General features: G+C 42.3%; 1 protein-coding gene across 8 annotated transcripts in view; it reads left to right on the forward strand.

The window, feature by feature from the left end:
- IQCK (IQ motif containing K) overlaps nt 1-23,026 on the forward strand; it is a 126,333-nt gene that overhangs the window by 16,618 nt on the left and 86,689 nt on the right. For 4 of the 8 annotated variants that reach the window (XM_079946069.1, XM_079946070.1, XM_079946067.1 and 1 more), the window contains exons 5-6: nt 22,291-22,343; nt 22,481-22,558. The exons of 1 other annotated variant lie outside the window; for it this stretch is intronic. In XM_079946069.1, coding sequence (XP_079802195.1) covers nt 22,291-22,343; nt 22,481-22,558 — 131 coding nt within the window. The remainder of the gene's footprint in view (nt 1-22,290; nt 22,344-22,480; nt 22,559-23,026) is intronic. 3 more of the 8 variants (XM_079946071.1, XM_079946068.1, XM_079946066.1) reach the window with 1 other exon arrangement.

The raw sequence follows: 23,026 nt of genomic DNA on the forward strand, positions 1-23,026 counted from the left end.
TACTGTGTGTCATCACTGGTCAAATTGCTTTATACGCATCATCACATTTCACCCTTACAATCAACGTCTAAGCCAGATCCCCTTTTCCATCAACCGCTTTTTACAGAGGAGGTCCCTGGAACTCTGAGAAGTCGAGCATTACCTAAGATCACTCAGCTAGTGAGCAATAGAGCAGGTCTTCAGCCAAGGTCCAGATGCTCCGAGAGCCTGTGCTTTCATCCCTCTCAAAAAATGGGGCTTGGAGGCTGTCCTCTGAATAGCTCCAGGAAATACAAATTTTTTAAATTTGTGGTTCTTTCCTGGAGAACAGATTGCTACTTGCCTTAAGTTATAAAATCTAAACTGCTTCTATTCTTGTGTATTTTTCATTTGCTTGTTTGGCTTCCCCTGACGACTTAATTCTTGTCCCCCATTTGTAACTGAGCTTCCCCTCCTCTGTGTGGTGTTAAACAGGGCAAGGCGTGGCCATATGGAATGGTAGTGAGGCTGGGGGCCAGAGAGCAGAGCCCTTGGCCTGACCCTGTATGTATCAGATGGTCTTGCCTCTCTGGCTTCAGGTCCTGCTGCTAAATGAGAGAGACCAGACAATTCTGCAAGTCATATTTCAGGGGTCTTTGTTTTTAATCCTGCTGTTGGCCAAAGTATATTCAGTGTACCCTGCCTTTTATTAGCTTGATCAAAGGATGGAACGCAGTGATTAAACAATGAAATAAATGAGCACAATGGAATAACCTTTGTTTGGATATGTGTGAGAATATCTGCAAACATATTAAGCCACCCAAGTTCAGTTCCTTTCAACAAACATTTATTAAGCCCTACTATGTGCTGATCATGGGGCCAGGCCCTGGGGACCCAGAGAGGACAAGTCTGGCCCTGTCCTCAAGGAAACCACAGATGAGTAGCAAAGCCCTCGGTAGCTGAAGGATAAAGGTAGCTTTTATTTTCTTCCCCTTTGTTCTCTTTTGCTCCTCCAAAAGAAGAATGAATATGGAGAAACAGCGAGCGTGGATCTGGTGCTAGACATTCACTTCTAGACCTTAAGGCAGTTATATTCACTTGTGCAGCCTTTATTCTAATTTATTCAACTGTTATTCTTCTAATTTATACAAAAATCAGCTAAAAGGACAGTAATTAAGATTTTACATTGAGGGTTGCATGTCTAATTTTTGCCCATAAATAATTTTGTAACGAGGGGGGCTAGAAACAGTTTCCAGCCTCCAGGCAATGATAAAACACTTTTAAAGAATCAGAGAAATTTCTATTTGTATTAGAGAGTAATGAGGCATCCTTGTGCCAACTCATACTTCATCTTTGACATCCCATGGATGAGCTGCCACTGGGACTAAATGAAAACAGATGAAACCTCAAATGCTGCAGGTGCTTGAATGGAGCATTAGACTTCCAATGCTATAATGAATGATCAAAGGATGTAAAAAAAGTGGGTTCCTAAAACTGATAACTTGCAAGAATTGATAAACTTTACAGGCAGCTAGACACCTAGTGTGACCACTTCCTTGCAGTGTGACCCTATGTAATCTGTGAGTAATCCTCAACTACTAAAGGGATGACAGAGGTGCTCTCGTTACCAGGAGGATGACTCACTGAAGGGTGCTCACAAGCACCGTTGAATGTTACCTTCCTGCCCCGCCTTCTCTTCAGTCTTTACCTGGAAGTTCAGTATTTGAATGCTTCAAATAGGCAAGATGGGTGAATTATCATTACTTCTTTCCATGCCAATCCTGATTCAGGATTTTAGGATTTCTTAATTAAATTTGATTCCCTCCCCCCCTCCCCCCCGCCCCCGACATCACGTGGTCTTTTGTGGGTTATTTTTGCTGGCTTAAACATTACATTATTGCCAGACCCAAGTGGAGCTCCTCTTATCCAGATCTGCACAACAGATTTGCATTTTCTTGATTCAGCTCTTCCTCACATCCTGTCATTGGGAATAGATGCTTAAACTGAATGATAACCAGCCTCCAGCCGAAATTGCATAACGGGAGCGTTCTTATCTGTCACCCACAATTGAATGTGCATCCAAATGGCTCTTGAACAGCAGCATAATTCATTGTTAATTAGGGCCATTCAAATTATATCTTGAAACGCATTTGTATTAGGTCAGTTAAGAATAATGGCTGATTTGTCTTTTGCCCTTAAAATGCTGACTTCTAGTTATTTTTTCGTGCTTTCCTCATTTTCTGTTTTGTCCTGTGATATTGTTCCAGCAATACCTGGAACATAGTAGGGACCCACTAATAGTTGTGGGATGAATAAATGAATATGATTCTGCAAAAGTCAGAGCCTACTTTTAAGATCATAATTAAGTTACAGGAGCACATAGCTGTTACATGCAAGAGGTCATTTACTAACTGTACCTGCACTGTCTGGATTTATTACTTCCAGAGGTAGGTAGACCATGGGGAGGCTGTCCAGATCTGTCGGGTAGAGCTGAGGAAGGAACAAATCGTCTAAAATTGAAGGAGCCTCACAGCCAGTGGAGAGCCAGACAGTTGAAAAAGAGGCTGGAATTCAAGAATAGTAGTTTCTAGCACATTTAGAGCCCGTGCTTTGTGCCAGACACTGTTTTAAGCACTTTAGCTGCGGAAACTCATTTAACGCTCCCAACAGTCTTCTGACGTGGGTGCTATTCTTGCCGTCTTACAGATGAGGGCCGTGCGGCACCAGGGTTAATCAACAAGCCAAGTACATAACTAGTGAGTGGCAGAGCCAAGAGTCAAACGAGCAGCCTGTTTCCTGAGTCTAGGAATTTGACCACTGGACCATGCTGACGGCAGGTCTAATGGCTTTCAAAAGCAGAGGCTAGATTTGGATAGGAAAGATGATCTGGGGACTTCCCTGGTGGTCCAGTGGCAAAAACTCCGTACTCCCAATGCAGGGGACCCAGGTTTGATCCCTGGTCAGGGAACAAGATCCTGCATTATGCAACTTAAGATCCTACATGCCACAACTAAGACCTGGCGCAGCCAAATGAATAAATAAATATTAAAAAAGAAAAAAAAGAAATGATCTGGAGGCACTAGAGAAGAGGACTAAGATGCTAGGCAGGCCTGGGGCAGACACCTCGTGGGGCAGAGCCTTTCATTAGATTGTCCTGTGAGCAGCAGGACACCTCAAGGAAAACCAGAGAGAGAGGCGACGCCTAATGACTAGGTCATAAAGCATTTGGTCAGTTATTCATACACCTGGTGTGTGTGTGTGTGTGTGTGTGTGTGTGTGTGTGTGTGTGTGTGTGTGTGTGTGTGTGTGTGTGTGTGTGTGTGTGTCTATGTGAATGAGGAGGTCTATGACACATGGTCCAGTGGTTCAGAATCTGGCCTATGGAATCAGACAAGACTCTGCCTGGGACAGAGTGTGCAAGCTTGATGATTTTGATTTCGATTCATAATAACCCAATTTTGTATATATGCCATTTTAGATATTATGAATTAGACTGATGAATTTCATAACCAAATAGTTTGCTTGTCATTAGATATTTAAATCTTTCAAATGCTCAGAATAAAATTCAGATTATTTAATAACCAGATATTCCTCTATTCCTTAATTTTTAGAGAATACAATTAGAGGACTAAACCATAAATGTATAATTTCCATGAGTTATGTCAGCCTTAGAAGTAAATGAAGACCCTGCTCATTTCATGATATGGATTCAGCAAGTGAAATAGATTTCTTTAATCTTTTCCCAGAAGGTTGTTTTCAACTATGTGTAAAAAGGTCATAGAGAAAATTTAAGTGGCATCTGTAGGGCATTACACTGACCACCTATAAATAAAGTCGATGAGCCTCTTAGTTTTGCTGTGAAATTAGCTGGGTGCTAGCAGTGGTTTATATGTTGTTAAACAGCTATACTCTGTGAAAGGTAATGACTGGAAATGGTTAGTTTGTACAAATAGCTGGTAGAAGCATATCTGTGGGCCGATAATAGATATTGTACAGGCATTTCCTGAATGTAGATCATAGTATCCAAATTGTTAGCCAATAAATGAAAAATCACATGTAAGTTGGGGGAGAGATGACACTTTTGGAGCCTTTGCTCTCCTATATTGTATTTCAGTATTTCAGTAGTATTTGAAAATTTTAAAATACTAATGACTTATTTTTGTAATCAGAAAAAATAGAAGTTATAAATAAATAACAATTTCCAACCCATCTATTTGACCTTGCTGCCCTGTCTAGGTGATTTTCTTTGTCTCCTTCATGGTCACTGGCACACTGTGTAAACCACCTCATCTCCAACTTTTTACCATTCATTCTCTTTAATGTGTGACCCTCTGGCACCAACAATGCTCTGGTTCAACTCTTTTCAAGTTTCCTTAATGACCCAGTACCGCCAAATTCAGTGGCCTCTTCCAGGGACAAAGCAGAAAGGTGGCCAACAGAGCAGGAGCGGAGTGAGCGAACGAGACGGGAGGTGAGGGCGGCAAGGTCACTCTGCGCAGCCGTATCGTGTAGGCCAGTGAGGAGTGTGGGGTTTATTTTGAGAGCAATGGGAATTCATCAGACCGATGGCTCTCAAGCCTGGTGGGCCCACTCTCCCTTTATCATCATATATTATAGTGCCCTTCTAACCTATCCTGAAATGAAAGGCTTAGTCCTGCTACCTATTTATCAGTTACCTGATTGATGTATTGTTGACAGTAAACCACCTGAAAACTTCATGGCTGAAAGAAACAATGATTTATTATTTCTTTTTGCCAGTGAGACTTGGCGGTTCTTCTGTCAGTCTCACCTCGACTCACCCATGTGGCTGCTTTCAGCTGGTGTCGAGGCTGCACCGGGAGGTCCAGGCTGCCCTCAGTCACCTGTCTGGGGCCTCAGTGCTGGCTCTTGGCTCTTCAGCTCCTCTCTGCCTGGCTCTCGTCCTCCAGCTGACCAGACCAGCTCCTTCACAGCCTGCTGTTTTCAGGGCAGCTTTCCAAAAGGCCGAAGGCAGAAGTGTAGGGCCGGAGCTCTGGAACTCCAGCATCACTTCCATTGCATTGCATTGCTCAAAACAGCTCACAAGGCCAGCAACTCAACAAAGCAACTCAACAGTGAGCAAGAAATGGACTCCATGTAGAAGAAGTAGCAGAGTCACATTGCTAAGGGGCATGGACCCAGGAGGCATGATCAATTAGGGGCCACTATCATCGTAATCTATCCATACAATAATTTCAAATATATGTATATAGTGGCCATTTATATTATAGTGGGCTATAATATAAATGAGAAAGAAAATAAAAATCATTTGTAATATAGGTAACATGTATTTCCTTTTTCAAAGCTCAAATAAAACTACACTAGAAGGTATTATGAGGTGGTCACTTGCTTGCACCTATGCATAGACTCACAATGAACACAACAGCTACAAAAGGCAGAGTCACATGTGTTATGTCAGTCACTCAAATCCTGTAAGTGATATTGTCCTTGGTGATATGATTTTCTGAAATGGTGAGAAACTGAGGTTCTGAATAAAACATGGTACAATTTTCTCTTAATATACATGATAGTTGCTCTTCTGGAAAAATCAATGTATATTAAAACCATGCAGAAAGACTTTGTGTTTATATATTAAATGGAGCTAAGTTTTAGATTCAGATCATTGTAAACAGTTTTTTACCTAATAAACATCCAGTGAGATATTTGAAAATACTTAGGCTTCAGGCAGGTTTTTGTTTTGTTTTGTTTTGCTTTGTTTTGTTTTACACAGGACTCATAATCGCAGGGCATAGAATATCTCTGGTTCAGAAGTCTAAATTGGGTCTGCAGGACTGTGTTCCTTCTGGAGGACCTAGGGGAGGATCTATCTATTTGCCTTTTTCCATTTCTAGAGGCTGCACATTCCTAGGCTCATAGCCCTCGTCTGTCTTCAAAGCCAGCGATAGTATCACTCTGACCTCTGCTCCCATCATCACATCTTGTCTGACTCTTACCCTCCTTCCTCCCTTGTAAGAACTATTGTGATTACATTGGTCCCACCTGGATAAGCTTCCCATCTCATGATCCTTAATTTAATCACATCTGCAAAGTTCTTTTGCTGTGTAAGGTAACATTCACAGCTTTTGGGGATTAGGACCTGGACATCTTTGTGGGGTAATTATTCAACCTACTGCACCCAGGACATCAGCACTGTTTATTTTAAGGGAAAAACATTCAAAGGGCTGCAGGGCCAAGTAGCTAATGAAACAGGCATGGAATAACAATAAAGAGACACCAGGGAGTGGTAGGGCCTTGTGGCCACCACAGAAGCTCACGCACTACAGGGGCAGCTGCTACGTTTCTCATTTCCTACTGATCGTCACCATGCAGAACATGGGCTCAGTGTGGCCATACCTCCTGAGTTTTCAATAGAAGCCCCCAATTCATATTTTACCATGAACTGTCCTGATTAATTTTTAAAATACTTTTGACAGTTAATTTTCTTTCTTTCTTTTTTTTAAAATTTATTTATTTTGGGCTTCCCTGATGGCGCAGTGGTTAAGAATCCGCCTATCAATGCAGGGGACACGTGTTCGATCCCTGATCTGGGAAGATCCCACATGCTGCAGAGCAACTAAGCCCACGTGCCACAACTACTGAGCCTGCGCTCTAGAGCCTGTGAGCCACAACTACTGAGCCCATGTGCCACAACTGCTGAAGCCCGTGTGCCTAGAACCCATGCTTGGCACGCAGGCTCAGTAGTTGTGGCGTGTGGGCTTAGTTGCTGGCAGGCAGATTCTTAACCACTGTGCCACCAGGGAAGCCCAACAGTTAATTTTCAAAAAGATTAAACACAGCGTGCCAAACAGAGCACATTTGTAAGCTAGATCTCACCAACTGGTGATCTCTGGTTTGTACTCTTAAGTTCTCCTATGAGTTCCTGGTCTGCATTTCTTTACTATTTGCTGACTGTCCACCCTGCCCATCAGGACATACTGATCCCCCCTGCCACCAGACCACATCCTTAGGAACATAACTACTACCATTTATGAGGTGTCTCCTTTATGCCAGGTTCTGTGATGCTCAACATTTGTTTACAAGGTCTCACTGATTTTCAAGATCAGCCTTGTGCTATAGGTGGTGTTCTTATCATTCTTTAAATGTGGAAACTGCAGACTAGAAAGAATGAACAACTTTACTTGCACACACAGGTTGCTGAGCTAGTTAGAGGCAGAGCCAGGATGCCAGCCTGTCCTTCTGACTTTAAGGCTCAGCCCTTAACCACTCCAGGAAATCAACTCTTGACCCAAATGATGGAGGCTGCAGCCCACCCCTGCCCCTGCAGGCTGTTTGCAGTGCCCTTGCTGGCCCCTGCTGGCTCCTGCCCTCCCACCCAGACTGAACTGCGTTAGCTCAGTCTGGATCCGGACCCTGAGCCTGCCTCACCTGCCCTTTGGATCTGGAATCTGTTCTTGAGATCTCTTGCTTTTAAACCCCACTCCTTTAAAGGACTCTTGACCTTTGCCCATTTTAAAAAAGAGGTAAGAATGGAATGATTATTGTACAAGTAATACTTGCTTTGTATAGAAAAATTAGAAACTACCAATAAGAAAAACAAAGTCAAACAACCGAAAACCCCACATCCATCATAATTCTAGCCCTGTTAATGTTAAATATCTTGGTAGGCTTTTTAAAATTCACATATACTCATACTTCTACATTTAGTACATACTAATGTATTTTTTTAACATTATACTCACTGTTTGTAACTTGCACTTTCTACTTAGCAATATATCAGGAACATCTTTCCTTAATGCCACATATAACAACTCTGTGGACTTTCATAGTAGGGCTGCACCTTGATGCATTGAACCTATTGCCTGTTGTTGGGCATATAATTTTCTGATTTCTTGGTATTCTAAATGACACTTCATTGAAAATTATTGCTTATATTTCTTTATGCACTTGGGGACTCTAGTTGTGAGTATCCTCCTCTGTCTTCGGTCTGCCTCAGATAAGAAACCTTTCCCCACCATGCTTCCTGGATTCAGCTGCTAAATCTTGTTGATATGTGTCTTCGGTAATGATTTTTGATTCATCCATTCAGCAAATATTTTTGGACTCTGATTATGTAAGGAAGTATAACGTGGTAGTTAACAGCAAGGGTTGGGCTTCCCTGGTGGCGCAGTGGTTAAGAATCCACCTGCCAATGCAGGGGACACGAGTTCGAGCCCTGGTCTGGGAAGATCCCACATGCCATGGAGCAAGTAAGCCCGTGCGCCACGACTAGTGAGCCTGCGTGCCACAACTACTGAAGCCCGTGTACCTAGAGCCCATGCTCTGCAACAAGAGAAGCCACTGCAATGAGAAGCCCGCACACCGCAACGAAGAGTAGCCCCTACTCGCTGCAACAAGAGAAAGCCCGCATGCAGCAATGAAGACCCAACGCAGCCAAAAAAAAAAAAAAGAGCAAGGGCTATTTTAATATTATTTGATCCTTTATGCATAGTTATTATTTGATAAAATTTTTTAAAAATTTTAAGAGAAGGTATTAGAATCGATAAAGCTGGGTTGGAATCTCAGTTGGGCTACTTACTTGAATAACCTCCTATCACCGAGTCTCAGTTTTTCATGTGTGAAAGAGGGACCATAATGTCTACTTCACCAGCTTGTTCTGAGCATCAAGCTAGATCATGGGGGTAATACCTGGCACATAGCAAGTGCTCAATAAATAACTTGATACTATTATGATTATTCTTAGGCCCTGTGGGAAGCACACGGAGAATAACAACAATGAATATCGCAGTGGTCCTGATCTCAGGCTCTCCATTTTCTATCTCCTATTGATCTCTGCCTTTTATTGACTTGACTCTTATCTATTAATCTGTTCTGCTTACTTGCAACATAGACAACAGGTTAGTATCCAGCCTGTAAGGAATTCCTATAAATCAATAAGAAAAAAGAGAACAACACAATAGAACTATGAAATAGAAAAACAAACAAAGGATAGGATCAGGAAGTTCACAAAAGGGGAGACCCAGAGAGCCAAGAGCAAATCAAAAGATGCTCAGTCTCGCTAATGTTGAAGGAAATAAAAATAAAACCATAGTGGTATCATGTCTCACAGATTAGCAAAAATATAAATGTTTCACAATATAAGAAATGGATGAAGCTGTGGAAAAGAGAACTTTCATGTACCAGTACATAATTGGTACCACCCTTCTGGAGAAAAAGTTAGCAGAACTTTCTAGTAAAATAGAAAATAAACATACTATTTGACTAGACATGTCTCTTCTAAGGTTGTACGCTGCTGCAAAAACTCTCAATAGTTGTACACAAAGAGCTCTGAAGAAGGACATTAAATGCAGTATTGTTTGAAATGGAAATGACCATAAGGTCCTTTGACAGGAGGATGTATAAATAAAACTTTTTTTTGAACAGCTTTATTGAAGTACAATTTACATACCATAAAATCCACTATTTACAGAAGTGTCCATCATAGATGAATAGATAAACAAAATATGGTATATCCATACAATGTAATATTATTCAGCCTTAAATGGGAAGGAAATTCTGTCATATGTTACCACATGGATGAAACTTGAGGACATTATGCTGAGTGAAATAAGCCAGTCACCAAAAAAGACAAATATTGTATGATTCTGCTTATATGAGACACCTGGAGTAGTCAAATTCATAGGGACAGAAAGTGGAATGCTGGTTTCCAGGGCCTGGGGGAGGGGGGCATGGGAAGTTGTTGTTTAATGGGTGTGGAATTTGTTTTGCAAGATGAAAAGAATTCTGGAGATTGGTTACACAACAATGTGAGGGTACTTAACACTACTGAATTGCACACTAAAAAATGGTTAGGACGGTAAATTTTATGTTGTGTATATTTTGCCACACTTTTAAAAAATGATTTTTAAAAATCCACTCTTTTTAAGTGGAGCAAATTTAGAGTTGTGCACCACAACCTAATTTTAGAACATTCCCATCATCACAAAATATCTCTAGTGATCATTTGATGTTACTTCTCATTCCTACTCCTGCCCCCAGGCAACCACTGATCTATTTTTTTATCTCTATAGATTTACCTTTTCTGGACATTTCATGGGAATAGAATCACACACAATATAGTCTTTTGCATCTGGTTTATTTCACTTAGTACAGTGTTTCTGACGTTCATTTATGTTGTAGCAGGTAGCAGTACTTAATTCATTTTTATTGCTGAATAATGTTTTCATTGCATGGACTTTGTTTTGGGGTTGCTTCCAGTTTTGGGCTATTATGAATAAAGCTGCTGTGAACATTTGATTACAAGTCTTTGTGAGCATGTTTTCATTCCTCTTGGGTAGATACCTAAGAGTGGAGGAAACCAAGTTTTTAACCTGACCTTATTACATTTGATTGAATGTCATGATATTTAAATGGGTTCAGACAGCAGATCTCAGTTTTTCATTTTGGAATCTAGCACCTAAATAGGAAATATGGCTCAAAGTTAAGGGCTGTTTCATAATGACCTATCGTTACCAAGCAGTTACCATCTGTGTGATTAATCAATGGTGATTAATGGCAATCAAGAGTACTTCCTAAATGCCAGGCATTATTTCACATTGTGGTCTCATTTAATCATCACAGTAACACTTTGAATGGGCGATTTTACTGTCTCATTTTGTTGCTGAGGAAACCTGAGACTGAGAAGTTCACATGGCTCCTAAGAGGAAGAGCCTGGGTTTGAAGCAGGAGTCAGGCTTTGGAGCCTGGCACCCAGTTCTACTATGTCAATAAAGCTGCTAGTGCTGAAAAGCCTTCCCTTTGCAACTCTTGGAATTGCTGTCAGATCCAGTTTGTAAACCGTGCAAGAAAGTCTTATTATAGCTGTATAGTCATGCTTCTTTTCTTTCTTCTTTTTAACAAAAGCAACATTGATCACTTCATTCTCCAAACTTGGCTGGGAGTTGCTTTTGTTTCTAAAAATCAAAGTCATCCTCAAAAGACAAGGCTTTAAAAAGAAAGCCAGCAGGCTCTGACTTGAGGATAACCCCATGGTTGTCCTACAAAATAAAGGCAGTGGCTCTGTGATAGGATTTTCCTGCTCTACTCTAAAGCTTTGTTCTCTTGCCTTCAGGGGCATGGTTCTGTGCCGGGTGGCTATGGTAGCAGTCTTGACTGGCCACTTGATAGGGAGAATGTTACCATTTGGCCATAAATTGCGTTTCATTTTTTATACTCTGGCATCAGTTAACTTTTTGCTACATGACAAACTACCTCAAAAGCTAGTGTCTTAAAACAACAATTTATTTAGCTCACTGTTCTGCAAGTCAGCAATTTGGACTGGGCTCAGCTGGGAGATTCTTCTGGCCTTGGCTGGGTTTGTTCATGTGTTTGTGGTCAGCTACCAGGTAGGCTGGGTGCTGGCTGGTCTAAGATGGCGTCAGTTGGGATGGATCATCTCTGTTCCACTTGGTCTCTCATCCTCCATCAGTTTAACCCTGGATTGCTCACATGACAGATGGACAGGGTTGCAAGAATTTAAGTAGAAGTCCTCAAGGCTCTTGAACCTGAGGCTTGGAACTGGTACAGTGTCACTTTTGCTGTGTCACATTGGCCAAAGCAAGGCATGAGGCCAGCCCAGATTCAAGGAGTGAGAAATAGAGTCCATCTCTTGGTGGGAAGACATGTATACAGGGAGGGGTGGAGAATGGCCCTTTTTTGCAATTTACCTCTTACACTGCATTAGAAATAAAATGGATTTGGCAGCAGGTGGCAGGTTTGACTTCTGTCTCTAGCCTAGTATCTTCAGGGAAGTTACTTGCCTACAGCTTCCTCCTCTCCTCATTTGTAAACCACAGACAGGATGACTGAGGATTACATTAGGTAATGTGTGAAGGAGCTAGCTCTGGAGTCCAACCGGGTTCAAATTCTGTTTTCATTTACTCTTTTTTTAAATTTAATTTTATTTTTTAATTTTTGGCTGTGTTGGGTCTTCTTTGTTGCACGCGGGCTTTCTCTAGTTGCGGCGAGCGGGAGCTACTCTTCGTTGCGGTGCGTGGGCTTCTCATTGTGGTGGCTTCTCGTTGCGGAGCATGGGCTCTAGGCATGCAGTCTCAGTAGCAGTGGCGCACGGGCTTAGCTGCCACGCGGCATGTGGGATCTTCCCAGACCAGGGCTCAAACCCGTGTCCCCTGCATTGGCAGACGGATTCTTAACCACTGCGCCACCAGGGAAGCCCTCCATTTACTCTTAAATGACTTTGGGGGAAGGTATTTAGCCTTTCTGTGCCCCTATTTCCTAATCTGTAAAGTGGGAATAATCATAAGAACCTAATAATGTGTAGTTGTTGTGAGGATAAATGAGTTAAGTAAAATTTAAAAGAGTGCCTGACACTTGGAAGGCATTCATTACATGTAACTGTTGTTGACACTATTAACATTATCTTGGAAAATAGCCAGTCTGTGAAAGGAATGTCATTCCCCCATGGCCCCTTCTGGGTGACCAACTGTTGCTTGAATGAATGGAAGGTGGTATCCTTGTTACTACTTTCTGGATATTACACATGGCCAAGGATGGACTTTCCTCATCCTTAAAATACTAGTGCCTTAAAGAAATGATATTTATTTGTAAAAATCTAAACATAACTCTCAGAAATTATGGTGAGCTCAGAACCTGACAATGCAATATGAAGAGACCGCCAAGTGTTAAAGAGATGCTAGCATCACAGTTAGTGAGAAGGAAGGATGGAAGGAAAGAAAGTAGGAAGGAAGGAAGGAAGGAAGGAAGGAAGACAGTCAGCAAGTATCCCAGATTTCTCTTGAGAATTTATGTCTAACGGATAGAAGCCATTTTTTAAAACGAAGGAAAATAAGATTCAATTGATTGGTTTTTTACAAGAACATATCTTAAAATAAGTCATTGAACTTCTTGGTTGTATAGAGAGCTGCATTTCTCCTGCTACTTTTTAGGAAGAGAAAACCCAAGTCATAAACTAGTCTTAGACCTAAAGGATGTTTAAACTGTTAATCCCTTAGAATAAAGGGTTATCCAGAAAATAGAAAGAAGAGGTGAAACAGCTTTCTTGAAGTCAAACCTCTGTGTCAGAAACCAAGAACTATGGATTTTTCCATGCTTCCGCTTGAAAGAGTATCTGTTACTGATAATGTTTTGAAGCGCAGGGCTGCACACTCTGGCCCTTGGCGTCCGCCATCTGTTTTTGTAAGTGAAGTTTTACTGGAACACAGTCACACCCATTGCTTTCCATATTGTTTGTGGCCACTTTCGTACTATAGTGGCAAAGCTGAAGAGCTGGGACACAAGCCTAAAATATTTACTATCTGACCCTTTCAGAAAACGTTTGCTGACCCTGGTTCTGAAGTCCTGGAACCATCCAGATTTTTACAGTAGTAGCTGCTGTTGTCATTACATGGGAGGCTGTCTAAGGGAAGCTCAGCATGGAGTTTTGGGCCATGCTCACCTGAATTTAAGGCCCAGCTCTACCTCCTCCTAGATGTGTGGCCTTGGACCTTGCTAGCATTGTGACCTTGTAACCTTAACCTTCCTAAGCCTCAGTTTCCTCCCCTGTAAAATGGAAATAATGATAACAATAATTGCTTCACATAGGGAATTTATGAGAATTAAATAAGGTAATGTATTTAAACCATTTAGCTCAGGGACTGGCACAGCTATGGTGAAAAGTAGCAATAAAATAAGAACAAAATTAAATTGGAAAAAAGTTCCTTAGACCTGGAACAGAAGACTGGAAATGAGGGCAGTGTGTAAGGAAGATGTGGGCTGAATCTGGCCACATGGGGTTTGGGTGGTGAAGATTAGGCTGAGAAAGGTGGACGCTCTGGCAGGACAGGGGCCCTGAATCCCCCTCTGGGTCCCTGGGGAGATTCCTTAAACTCTGTGAGCCTCAGTTTTCTTATCTGTTAAATGGGAGGGTGATAATCATAGTATCCACCTCCCCACAGCTGTTGGAGGATTGAATGAGATGATGTGAGTACAGCATTTAGCTCAGTAAGGGGTAGCTCTTGTTATTAAGAATTGTGTTTGAAGAAGGGACTCAGAGAGGCAGATGTCAGCAAGTGAAAAACCAGAGAGAGGAGAGATGGGTCCAGGTTGACAGTGAAAGAAAGAATAAATCCAGTTTCAGGCAGGAATCGTGACATGGATTAGGACAGACATGCCATCAGAGCCTCTGCCAGAAGCTTCCTTTTACACAGGCCCTGACACGTCTTCTCCATCTTCTCTAAGCAGAGGGCATACCTTGAAGGGAATGTTCCAGACCCTTTGGTCTCTTGGAGACATGACTGTGAAGCTAGTTTTGCAAGTATTTCAATACTGACATAGGAGTTTTCGTGGGAGCTGAATTTTCACGAAGACTTGCAGAGTTACAGACTTACAGACTTGCAGACTTACAGAGTCTCTGTTGACCTTGACCTTCCTGATCTTCCATTTATAGCGATAGCTGCCTTCCCTGGTGCCCCTGGGCTGCCAGAGTCTATGTGAGTTGGAAGGGGGAAAAGGTTTTAAGGCAGGAAATCAACTGTGCAATTGTTAAGATAGACATTCAGCAGTCTCTTTAGACGGATGGTTGATTAAAAGGTTATAATACCATTCCTGTTCTCTCATGTACTGGGTTGTATTCCACTGGAGTAAATTAAGTTTGAGACACGTAAATATCATTATAAAGACTAGACATTACAGTTGGCTTGATGTTCTTAACCGATCCCCTGACATTCAGCCATGCCTTTAGATTAGCTTAATTGAAACACAAGAGATCAGAACTTAATTAGAACTTAATTGGACTACTATATTAAGCATAGCTGGCTTAGTGGCTGTGATAAACTTCACTGGGAAATTCTTTCCAATGCATCTCTGAATATATTTTGGGCACTCAGAGTATAAAGTTAATGATTTTTACTGTAAGCAGTTTTTGATGTGAGGTTTATTGTTAGCAGTAAAAAGTAGTCTGAACTCAAGAGTTCGTTTCAGCTGGATGTATTAAGTATGCAGAGCTAACATCCCCATATTTGCTGGTGTTAACTCCTTGAGGCAGGTCCTGCAAGTGACAGAAAACCCCATTCTAACTGACTTAAGTAGAAGAGGATTTTTTGTTTGTTTATTATGAAGACAAGAGGCCCATGGGGAGATCTTCCTTTACAGCTTGATCTGGGGGCCCAGTGATGTCTTCATGACTTCGTTCCCCCTCTGTCTCTCGATTCTGTTTGCTCTGGCTTGGCTCCACCCTCAAACGGTCCCTCCCCTGTGGCACCATCCCCCATTTCATAAGGCTCAAGGGTAGCAGAGGAAGAGAAAGTCTCTCCCAGAGTTCCTCTCTAATCCAACTGGCTCAGGTCAATGACCTACTCTGGAATCGATCCTTGGAACTAGGGGCATTTAGTGGGCTGTTAGGCAAATGGAAGGAGTCTTACCCAAGGCACACAGCTTTAGAGTTGGGAAGGGTGGACCCCAATAGGAACTCAGGGCACTGTTACCAGAAGAAGGCAGAAGGGATACTGGGCAGCTATCTTGGCTACAGTTCATTATGTTTCAACTAGCAGGAAAGTGGCTGAAATAATAAAGGGGATTTACTGGCTCAGGGAGCTAGAAACTAGAAGTTTCTGAGATAAAGAAGGAAGGCTTCGGGATTGGTTTGATTCAGGTGCTCAGTGATATAATTGAAAACCTGGTTTTTTTCTGTCTCTCTGCTTGGCCTCTTATAGAGTCAGCTTTATCCTTAAGCTGGCTTCCCTCAAAACAGTAACACAGCAGTGGCTACTGTGCTAGGTTTTGCCTCAGCCAGAAGGAGAGAATGCTCAAGCTCTTTCAGAAAAGCAAATGAAATGGTTTCCCAGAAGCCCCAGCACGTCTCCTCCCACATCTTATCACTCTGAAATTAATTACGTGTCCATCCTGAGTCAGTGAATCCCTTTGGTCAGGATGAATGTGGACCAGATTGGTTTCCGTGTAGGTGGCAGGTGAGGTGGGATCATCTCGACTGCCTTATCAGGGTTCACACCCGGAGCTAGAGATGGGGTTTATCCTCTATACTCATCACAGCTACTACCCAGCTTGGGGGTGGTTGCTGGGCATTGAATTAATAACCGCAGTGGGCCATGCCCTACTCATTTCGTCATCTCTAGCATTTAGCATGGGGCCTGGCACATAGCAGGTCCTCAGTAAATGTTTACTGAACAAGGCCAAACTGGAACAGTGCACCTTGCTTAATTTGGAAAGAAATCAGGAGTTTTATACATGAATAAAATGATGGCTGAAAATAAACCTTATCTCAGCTTTACATACAGATTAAATGCAGAGTCTGGATAGGGGTGATAAGACTTTCCACCTCTTTCCCCATCCTATCCCATGCAATGTAAAATTTTCCCTTTCGCCTTTGGTTGCTCATCAAATTCCATTACAGTGAAGAGTTTTGTAAACAACAGTTGGTATCAGGAAACTATTTCTAACTCCTGATAAGTCCTTTGATGATCTCATGGCATTAAAATTTTCTACTATGAATAATTCAGTAAAACAAAACCTTTTTTTCTTTTTATATTCCTTGCCCATGTAATAGTCATTTATTCTAGTATTTAAAAAAAATAAAATACCTGAATATCTTTTTAAAAGTGCAAGGGCTCTGGTCAGTGCGGGAAGAAACTCCATTTCCTGTCCTTGACTAATAAGGGAAATGAGAAGTACCATCAGCTTTTGTTTGAAAAGAATTTCTAAGGAGTGGAAAAAGTAGATTCTTGCAGGAAAGGTGTGGTAGAATTACTTTAATGTTACTTTTTTAAACCAAAAACACTTTTAGAAATGGCCACGTGGCTCATGCCGGAAGTCTTGGTCAACATTTTGTGTTACAAGTCCATATTTTTGACTTCTTTTGAGAAGTATTATTTTTCACTAATGAAATTCTAATGCAGTGGTGAAAAAAATGAGCCCGTTCGAAGTTTTCTGTGACAAGCATTTTGGCATCTGGTTATCGTCCTTGTGTGTGCTCATTCCTAGGATTACAGTTATTGTTCACTTTTGTCATGTTTGGGTGGGAGGTGCATGGTCTCGGGTATCTGGAAGTTTCTTATGGGGAACATCTATGTGGGAAAGGAGGCCATGACATTCTAAGTGGGTGCCATGCCCACAGCCATAACTGCAGGCCCTTGTCCCTGCTTTGTCCATGTCCCCATCACTCTGGCCACAAGTGACTGAGCCAGGAATAAGTTTCAGGCCCTGTGGGCAGCCTCTCGGGGATGGCAAGGGGCTGGGAAATGGTCTGGCATTGCTCTGCCCAACAGGGATGGTCCATCCTGGGTAGTGTCTAACCAGCCCAATCAGATTCTCCTGTCTGGGGCGTGAGGATGTCAGACAACAGAGAGAAAGGGCAGATCATAGTGTGGGTAGAAGGGGAGAAACACCAGAAAGCTTGGAAAGCTGTGAGTCGGCAGACCTCAAAGCAGAGAGAGCAGGAGAAAGAACCAGTTAGGAGAGAGCAGCGGAGAAAGCAGCAGCAAGCTGAGAAAGAAGCCACGGCCAGAAAGCTGAGTTCCGTGTGAAGCTAGGAGCAGAGCTGTTGCTGGGCCACCAAGCTCCTGGTGGACGACTCTGGCTCACCTGTCCCGTGCCTGGACAGCTGTGGACACTGGTCCGCTTCTTCCTGAGACCTGGCTCTGCCCCTGGTAAGAGGAATTCTCACATTCCTTCTACCTTTACAGTAACCCCTGTGCTAGGTTATATTATTGTTCAAAAATATTTGTGGCCTCTCCCTAAGGGAAGCTTGACCACATCACTGCTTTGGTCAGTGGAATGAATGGGCGTGTCATTTAAAATGTGCTTTAAGAGTCAAAGAATACTTCACCATATCCGTGTCATTTGCCATGACAACCAGCAACATTTCAGAGAGAGGCTGCCCTGTCAGCCTGAGGTCCAGAGCAAAGATCGCATGGAGCAGAGAGCCACGCTGGTGGAAATGTTCGTGTAATACGAGGGAGAAACCATCGATGACACAAGCTTCTCAGATTTGGGGGGTGTTTGTTACAGCAAAGTCTAGCCTAAACGCACTTTTGAAAAAAGCCCAGTAACCAAGGTAACCCGAGCAGCTTTCTCTCCCTTGCAGACCCAGAGAGCCTCAACCAACACCGTGCTCTAGCCAGCCATGCTTCACTAAGCTCACAGCCTGTGCTTTTGACCTTGGTGGGGTGAAATTACATTAGTTACTGGAAGAGCGTCAGTGGCTTTCTAATGTGAGTTGTTCCTCTTTCCCATCTTCAGTCCTCCAGTCTGCCTCCTATACATGTATTCAACATAAAAATTGGTACAAAATACTGTCTGATTTCTGCCCTTTCTCTCTTTGGGGTTTGAGTCTTTTATGATTTGTTCTCCTGCCCTCAGTTTTATTATAAACTTTTTTCCAACATGTAGAAGAGCTGGAAGAATTTCAGAGTAAACACCCGCCTAGGTTTCATGGTTACTGTTTCGCTTTATTTGCTTCATCATTATCTGTCCACCAGTCTATCAACTCATCCTGCTGTCCACCCAGCTTGTTTTCTTGGATGCACAACAGAGTTGCAGATTCATGATGACATGATGATGCCTTATCCCTTGACGCTTAGTCTTTTTCCTTTTAATTCTGGATTTTTTAAAAATTGTTTTTTAACCTCGTATAAGGTTGCCTTAACTGATCACCCTGCTTACCCAAACTTGGACATTTTTACCCGTTAACAATCATGAACTCCGTGTATTTGGCCACATTACATAAACCCCAGTGCCCACACTTTCTTAATCTCACTCTTTAATTTTCTCTCTATTACTTCCTCTCTTATCTCCTCACTCACCACAACTTTTCATTTGCTTTCCCTTCTCTCTTTCAGCTCCCAGCAGATAATTTTTAAACTAAACAACAGCTGAACAATATCGCCACTGTTCTGTGTGTCTGAGTATGCACAGCACGTCCACACTTGCCCAGGACAGAAGGAAAACACAATTTCTTCAATTTTATTTCTTTGCATCAAAATGATTAAATCTGTCTACATGACCTTCATACATCAGACCATTTGGCTATTTTAAAAGTCAATTTAATAGAGTAAGTCAAGCTGCATTCCCTTCATAGAAGGAATCTTTACCACCAAACGGTGCAGTGAACGCTAAGGGAACAATGCATCTTTTGTAAGGAGAGAGAGAGAGAGAGAGACACTGCTCTCCTACAGCTGCAGGATTGTTTCAATTATTAGCTGGCGCTTCATGCTAGATACATATTTGCATTGTTGTACAAGTATTTTCTTATTTTGGTTAAAGGTAGCTTTTCAAGGGGAATCTTACTCTTGCAATGCAGACTTAGAAGACCCCATTACATGGTCTAGTACATTTAATTTTATTACCATGGCCAGCAGTGTTTCACTTTTTTAATAAAAGGCTATCAGCAGTGAGGTAAAAGACTGCATCTCCAGCAAATCAGGCACCCGTATTTTATGTACTAACAGCTATAATAAAGCTTTCAGTGAAAAATCTTAAGTGGCACTTTCCTTTTTGGTGAGAATCAATTTTACAACAATCTTTTTAACCTTATTTAAGCTTATAAAGCTGATTTGGCTATTTCAAAGTAAAGGGGGAAAAAGAAAAAAAGAAGAAGAAAATATTTCCCCTAATAAATAAAACATTAGGGGAAGAAAGTGAAGAGAAATTGTCCAGAATTTATTAGCAATGCCTACTTATAAATGTCAGAATTCTTGTGCATGAGTTCCTTCTTGCTTTTTTGCTTGAGAGTTGAATGGTGAGGTCAGTCATTCACTTACTCACCACTCATTGATCACCTACTCTTTGCCAGGCACTCAAGCACTGGGAACATAAAGAAAAAGAAGACACATCCCCTGTCCTCAGAGAATTTATAGTTTGATAGAGGAAATGGGCATGTGGGCTGGCAGTTAGGTTACAGTTACACCTGAGGTGCTGTGACAGAGGGACACACAGAACTGGCGGTGGTGGGAGGTGCTTACTCTAAACCGAAGAGGGTAAGAATGCTCAGAAAGGCTTCCAAGAGGCATCTTTTTTTTTTTAAATAAATTTATTTATTTTATTTTTGGCTGTGTTGTGTCTTGGTTGCTGCGAGTGGGCTTTCTCTAGTTGCAGAGGGTGGGCTTCTCACTGCGGTGGCTTCTCTTGTTGTGGAGCACAGGTCCTAGGCATGCGGGCTTCAGTAGTTGTGGTGCACAGTCTCTAGAGCGCAGGCTCAGTAGTTGTAGTGCACGGGCTTAGTTGCTCCGTGGCATGTGGGATCTTCCTGGGCCAGGGCTCGAACCTGTGTACCCTGCATTGGCAGGCAGATTTTTAACCACTGGGCCACTAGGAAAGCCCCCAAGAGGCATCTTGAAAGGCAAATGGAGTTAGCCAATGGGAGAAGAAAGGAATAGTAACTAAAACTCTTACTGTTGGAAGCAATAAACAGCACAAACTGGCTGAGTAAAAAAAGGAAGTATATTGGCTCATGAAAGGTTCAGGGGATTTGGCTTCAGGCATAGCTGGATCCAGGATCTAGCACTATGTCGTTAGGAATCTGCCATTGGTGGTCTACTCTTCTTCCTTACTAATAGAACCCCAAATTTGTTCACTCTCGTTGGAGTTGTTGTGTACTTCAGGAGTGGCTGGGCTTAACTAATTATGATCCAATTTCCAAATAAGGTCACTTTCTGAAGTGTGGGAGAATCTGAATTTGGGGCAAAGGGGCCGGGAGGAGACACAGCTCAACCCATTATACCCTGCCTTTCTCTCTTCCCTCTCTCGGATCTCCTGCTGGTACCTCCCAGTGGCTGGACCCAACAACAGAGTAAACGAGCCTGGTTGATATGAACCATAAAATCAACCTGCTAAGGCACAGAGTGCGGTGGAAAAGGGTACACCTGGAGGGGCAAGGAGAATTTCCAGCAGAGTCTGTCTTGCCTTCATTCCTGGGAAGGATCTCTTCACATGGTAACTAACCAACGACTGGTTCTTAGCCCCTGCTATTTGGACAATATTTATTTATTTATTTAGCTGCCTTGGGTCTTCGTTGCTGCACACGGGCTTTCTCTAGTTGCGGAAAGCAGGGGCTACTCTTCGCTGCCGTGCACGGGCTTCTCATCGCGGTGACCTCTCTTGTTGTGGAGCACGGGCTCTAGGCGTGTGGGCTTCAGTAGTTGTGGCACACAGACTCAGTAGTTGTGGCTTGCCGGCTCTAGAGCGCAGGCTCAGTAGTCGTGGCACATGGGCTTAGTTGCTCCACGGCATGTGGGATCTTCCCGGACCAGGGCTTGAACCTGTGTCCCCCGCATTGGCAGGTGATTCTTAACCACTGCGTCACCAGGGAAGTCCCATAACAATCTTCTAAAAGGAGTTAACTGGTTCTGTTTGGGTTACAAGACACTTTAAATGGGACTAGGAAGCAGGATACCCAGTGCTCCTCTCCTTTGCTGTTCTGCGAGCCTCGTCCCCCATTACTCTAGGACGTTCTTTCCCTGAGGCTTACTAGCTGTGTATCACCTAGGAACTGCATTCAGCTTCATGTTATGAAAACTCAAGAACAGTGCCAATAATCCAGATGGAGTTTATTTTTCCTTACGTATCAGGATATCCAGAATAGGTCAGCCACAAACTGGTACAGTGGCTTAAAGAAGTCATTAAAGGCCCAGGTTCCTTCTAACCCCCTGCTTTTGGCCTCTTGGCTGGTAGGTGCTGCTCCACTTCCAGCCCCACATCTGTGTTCTAGACTGAAAGAAGTAGAAGGAAACTTCAAAGAAAAGGGCAGCAGAAATCAAGAAAGTAGCACTTTCTCAGAAATCCATGGGACATGTCCATTTCTATCTCAAACAGCAGAACTATGTCATATGGTTGTCCCTTGCTACATGGGAGGCTGGGAAATGTTTTTCCCCTGGACTGATTGTCATCAGGTTTCTGGTAATAAGGATGAAGTGGAGAGGGGCTGATGGGTGGGCAGCTGGCAGAGTCAATGCACTGGCCAACGGCACCCAGACCCGAAGTACTGCTATTCTGAGGATCTGAGTGGACTGGGGGAAAGGAATAAATATACTTACTCTGAATCAAGGTCTAGATTTAAAGAAATCCTTCTGAGATAAATCCAAAATGCATGTAATAAGCCTCCTACTATGTGCATTGTCTTTTATTAGTCCCTGTTAATATAGTCAGAATATATGCTTACCCAAGATGACTAGCGAAATGTTGTCAGAATTCTTTACATTGCCTGAGTTATTGTTTGTTGGTGTGCTTATAAACCTCACCAAGGACTTATGCATATTTCATCTAACACAAGCAATCAATTAACCCCTCCTCCTTTGTCCAACTTAAACATGGGGGCAAAGAATATAATTTAATTCTCTCTTCTCTCTTTAGAGAAAAAGAACCAAATTCATTGCCTGTGATTTTCTGACCGAATGGTTATACAAGTAAGTTTTTCACGTCTTTGAATATTCCATGACCCTAAGGGTCCAATAGTGTTAATTTGCCAGCAGAATAGCAACAACTGACTTGAATTCTTGCTTATTGTTTTCTTGTTGATCAAAACATATGGCATCGTGACCAGTCAAAATCCAAAGAGGATAGGGGAGACAGTCACAGAATTCTTCTCCATTCCATTTGTGGAAGAGTGGCTGAAACTGCAGTAAGTAATGACACAAGGCTTTGAATAATTTATTCCTAACTTGAAGATTGTGTTAATGATCGTTTTCCTCCAATCTATGAGAACTAACTCATGTAATCCATCCAGGACCCTGCATCAGTTGTGTATGTGGCTCTTTTCTCTGGTTATTTTTATTCTAGGCTAAGGGCATCCTATCCATGCAGTGATTATTCAAGAAGCACTTCAGAAATAAAATAGAAAACTTAAAAAATTTTCTTATCCTAAGTAATTCATCTCTCCATTCTCTCTTCCTCTCCTCCTAGCCCTAAAGGTCATTATGTCTCAGGAAATACGACTAAACTTTTCTAAATATTACTTTGTAGTTATATGCATCATTTACATTTAAAATATTAGAACATGACAGATGAGGTTAATACTCTCTTTGACCGTCATTCTAATCTGAGTTTTCTCTCCTCACAGAATTAATCAGCTTGGTCTATACTGCATCCT

The sequence above is a fragment of the Stenella coeruleoalba genome, assembly GCF_951394435.1.
Source record: "Stenella coeruleoalba genome assembly, chromosome: 15".
In the NCBI taxonomy this organism is placed as follows: domain Eukaryota; kingdom Metazoa; phylum Chordata; class Mammalia; order Artiodactyla; family Delphinidae; genus Stenella; species Stenella coeruleoalba.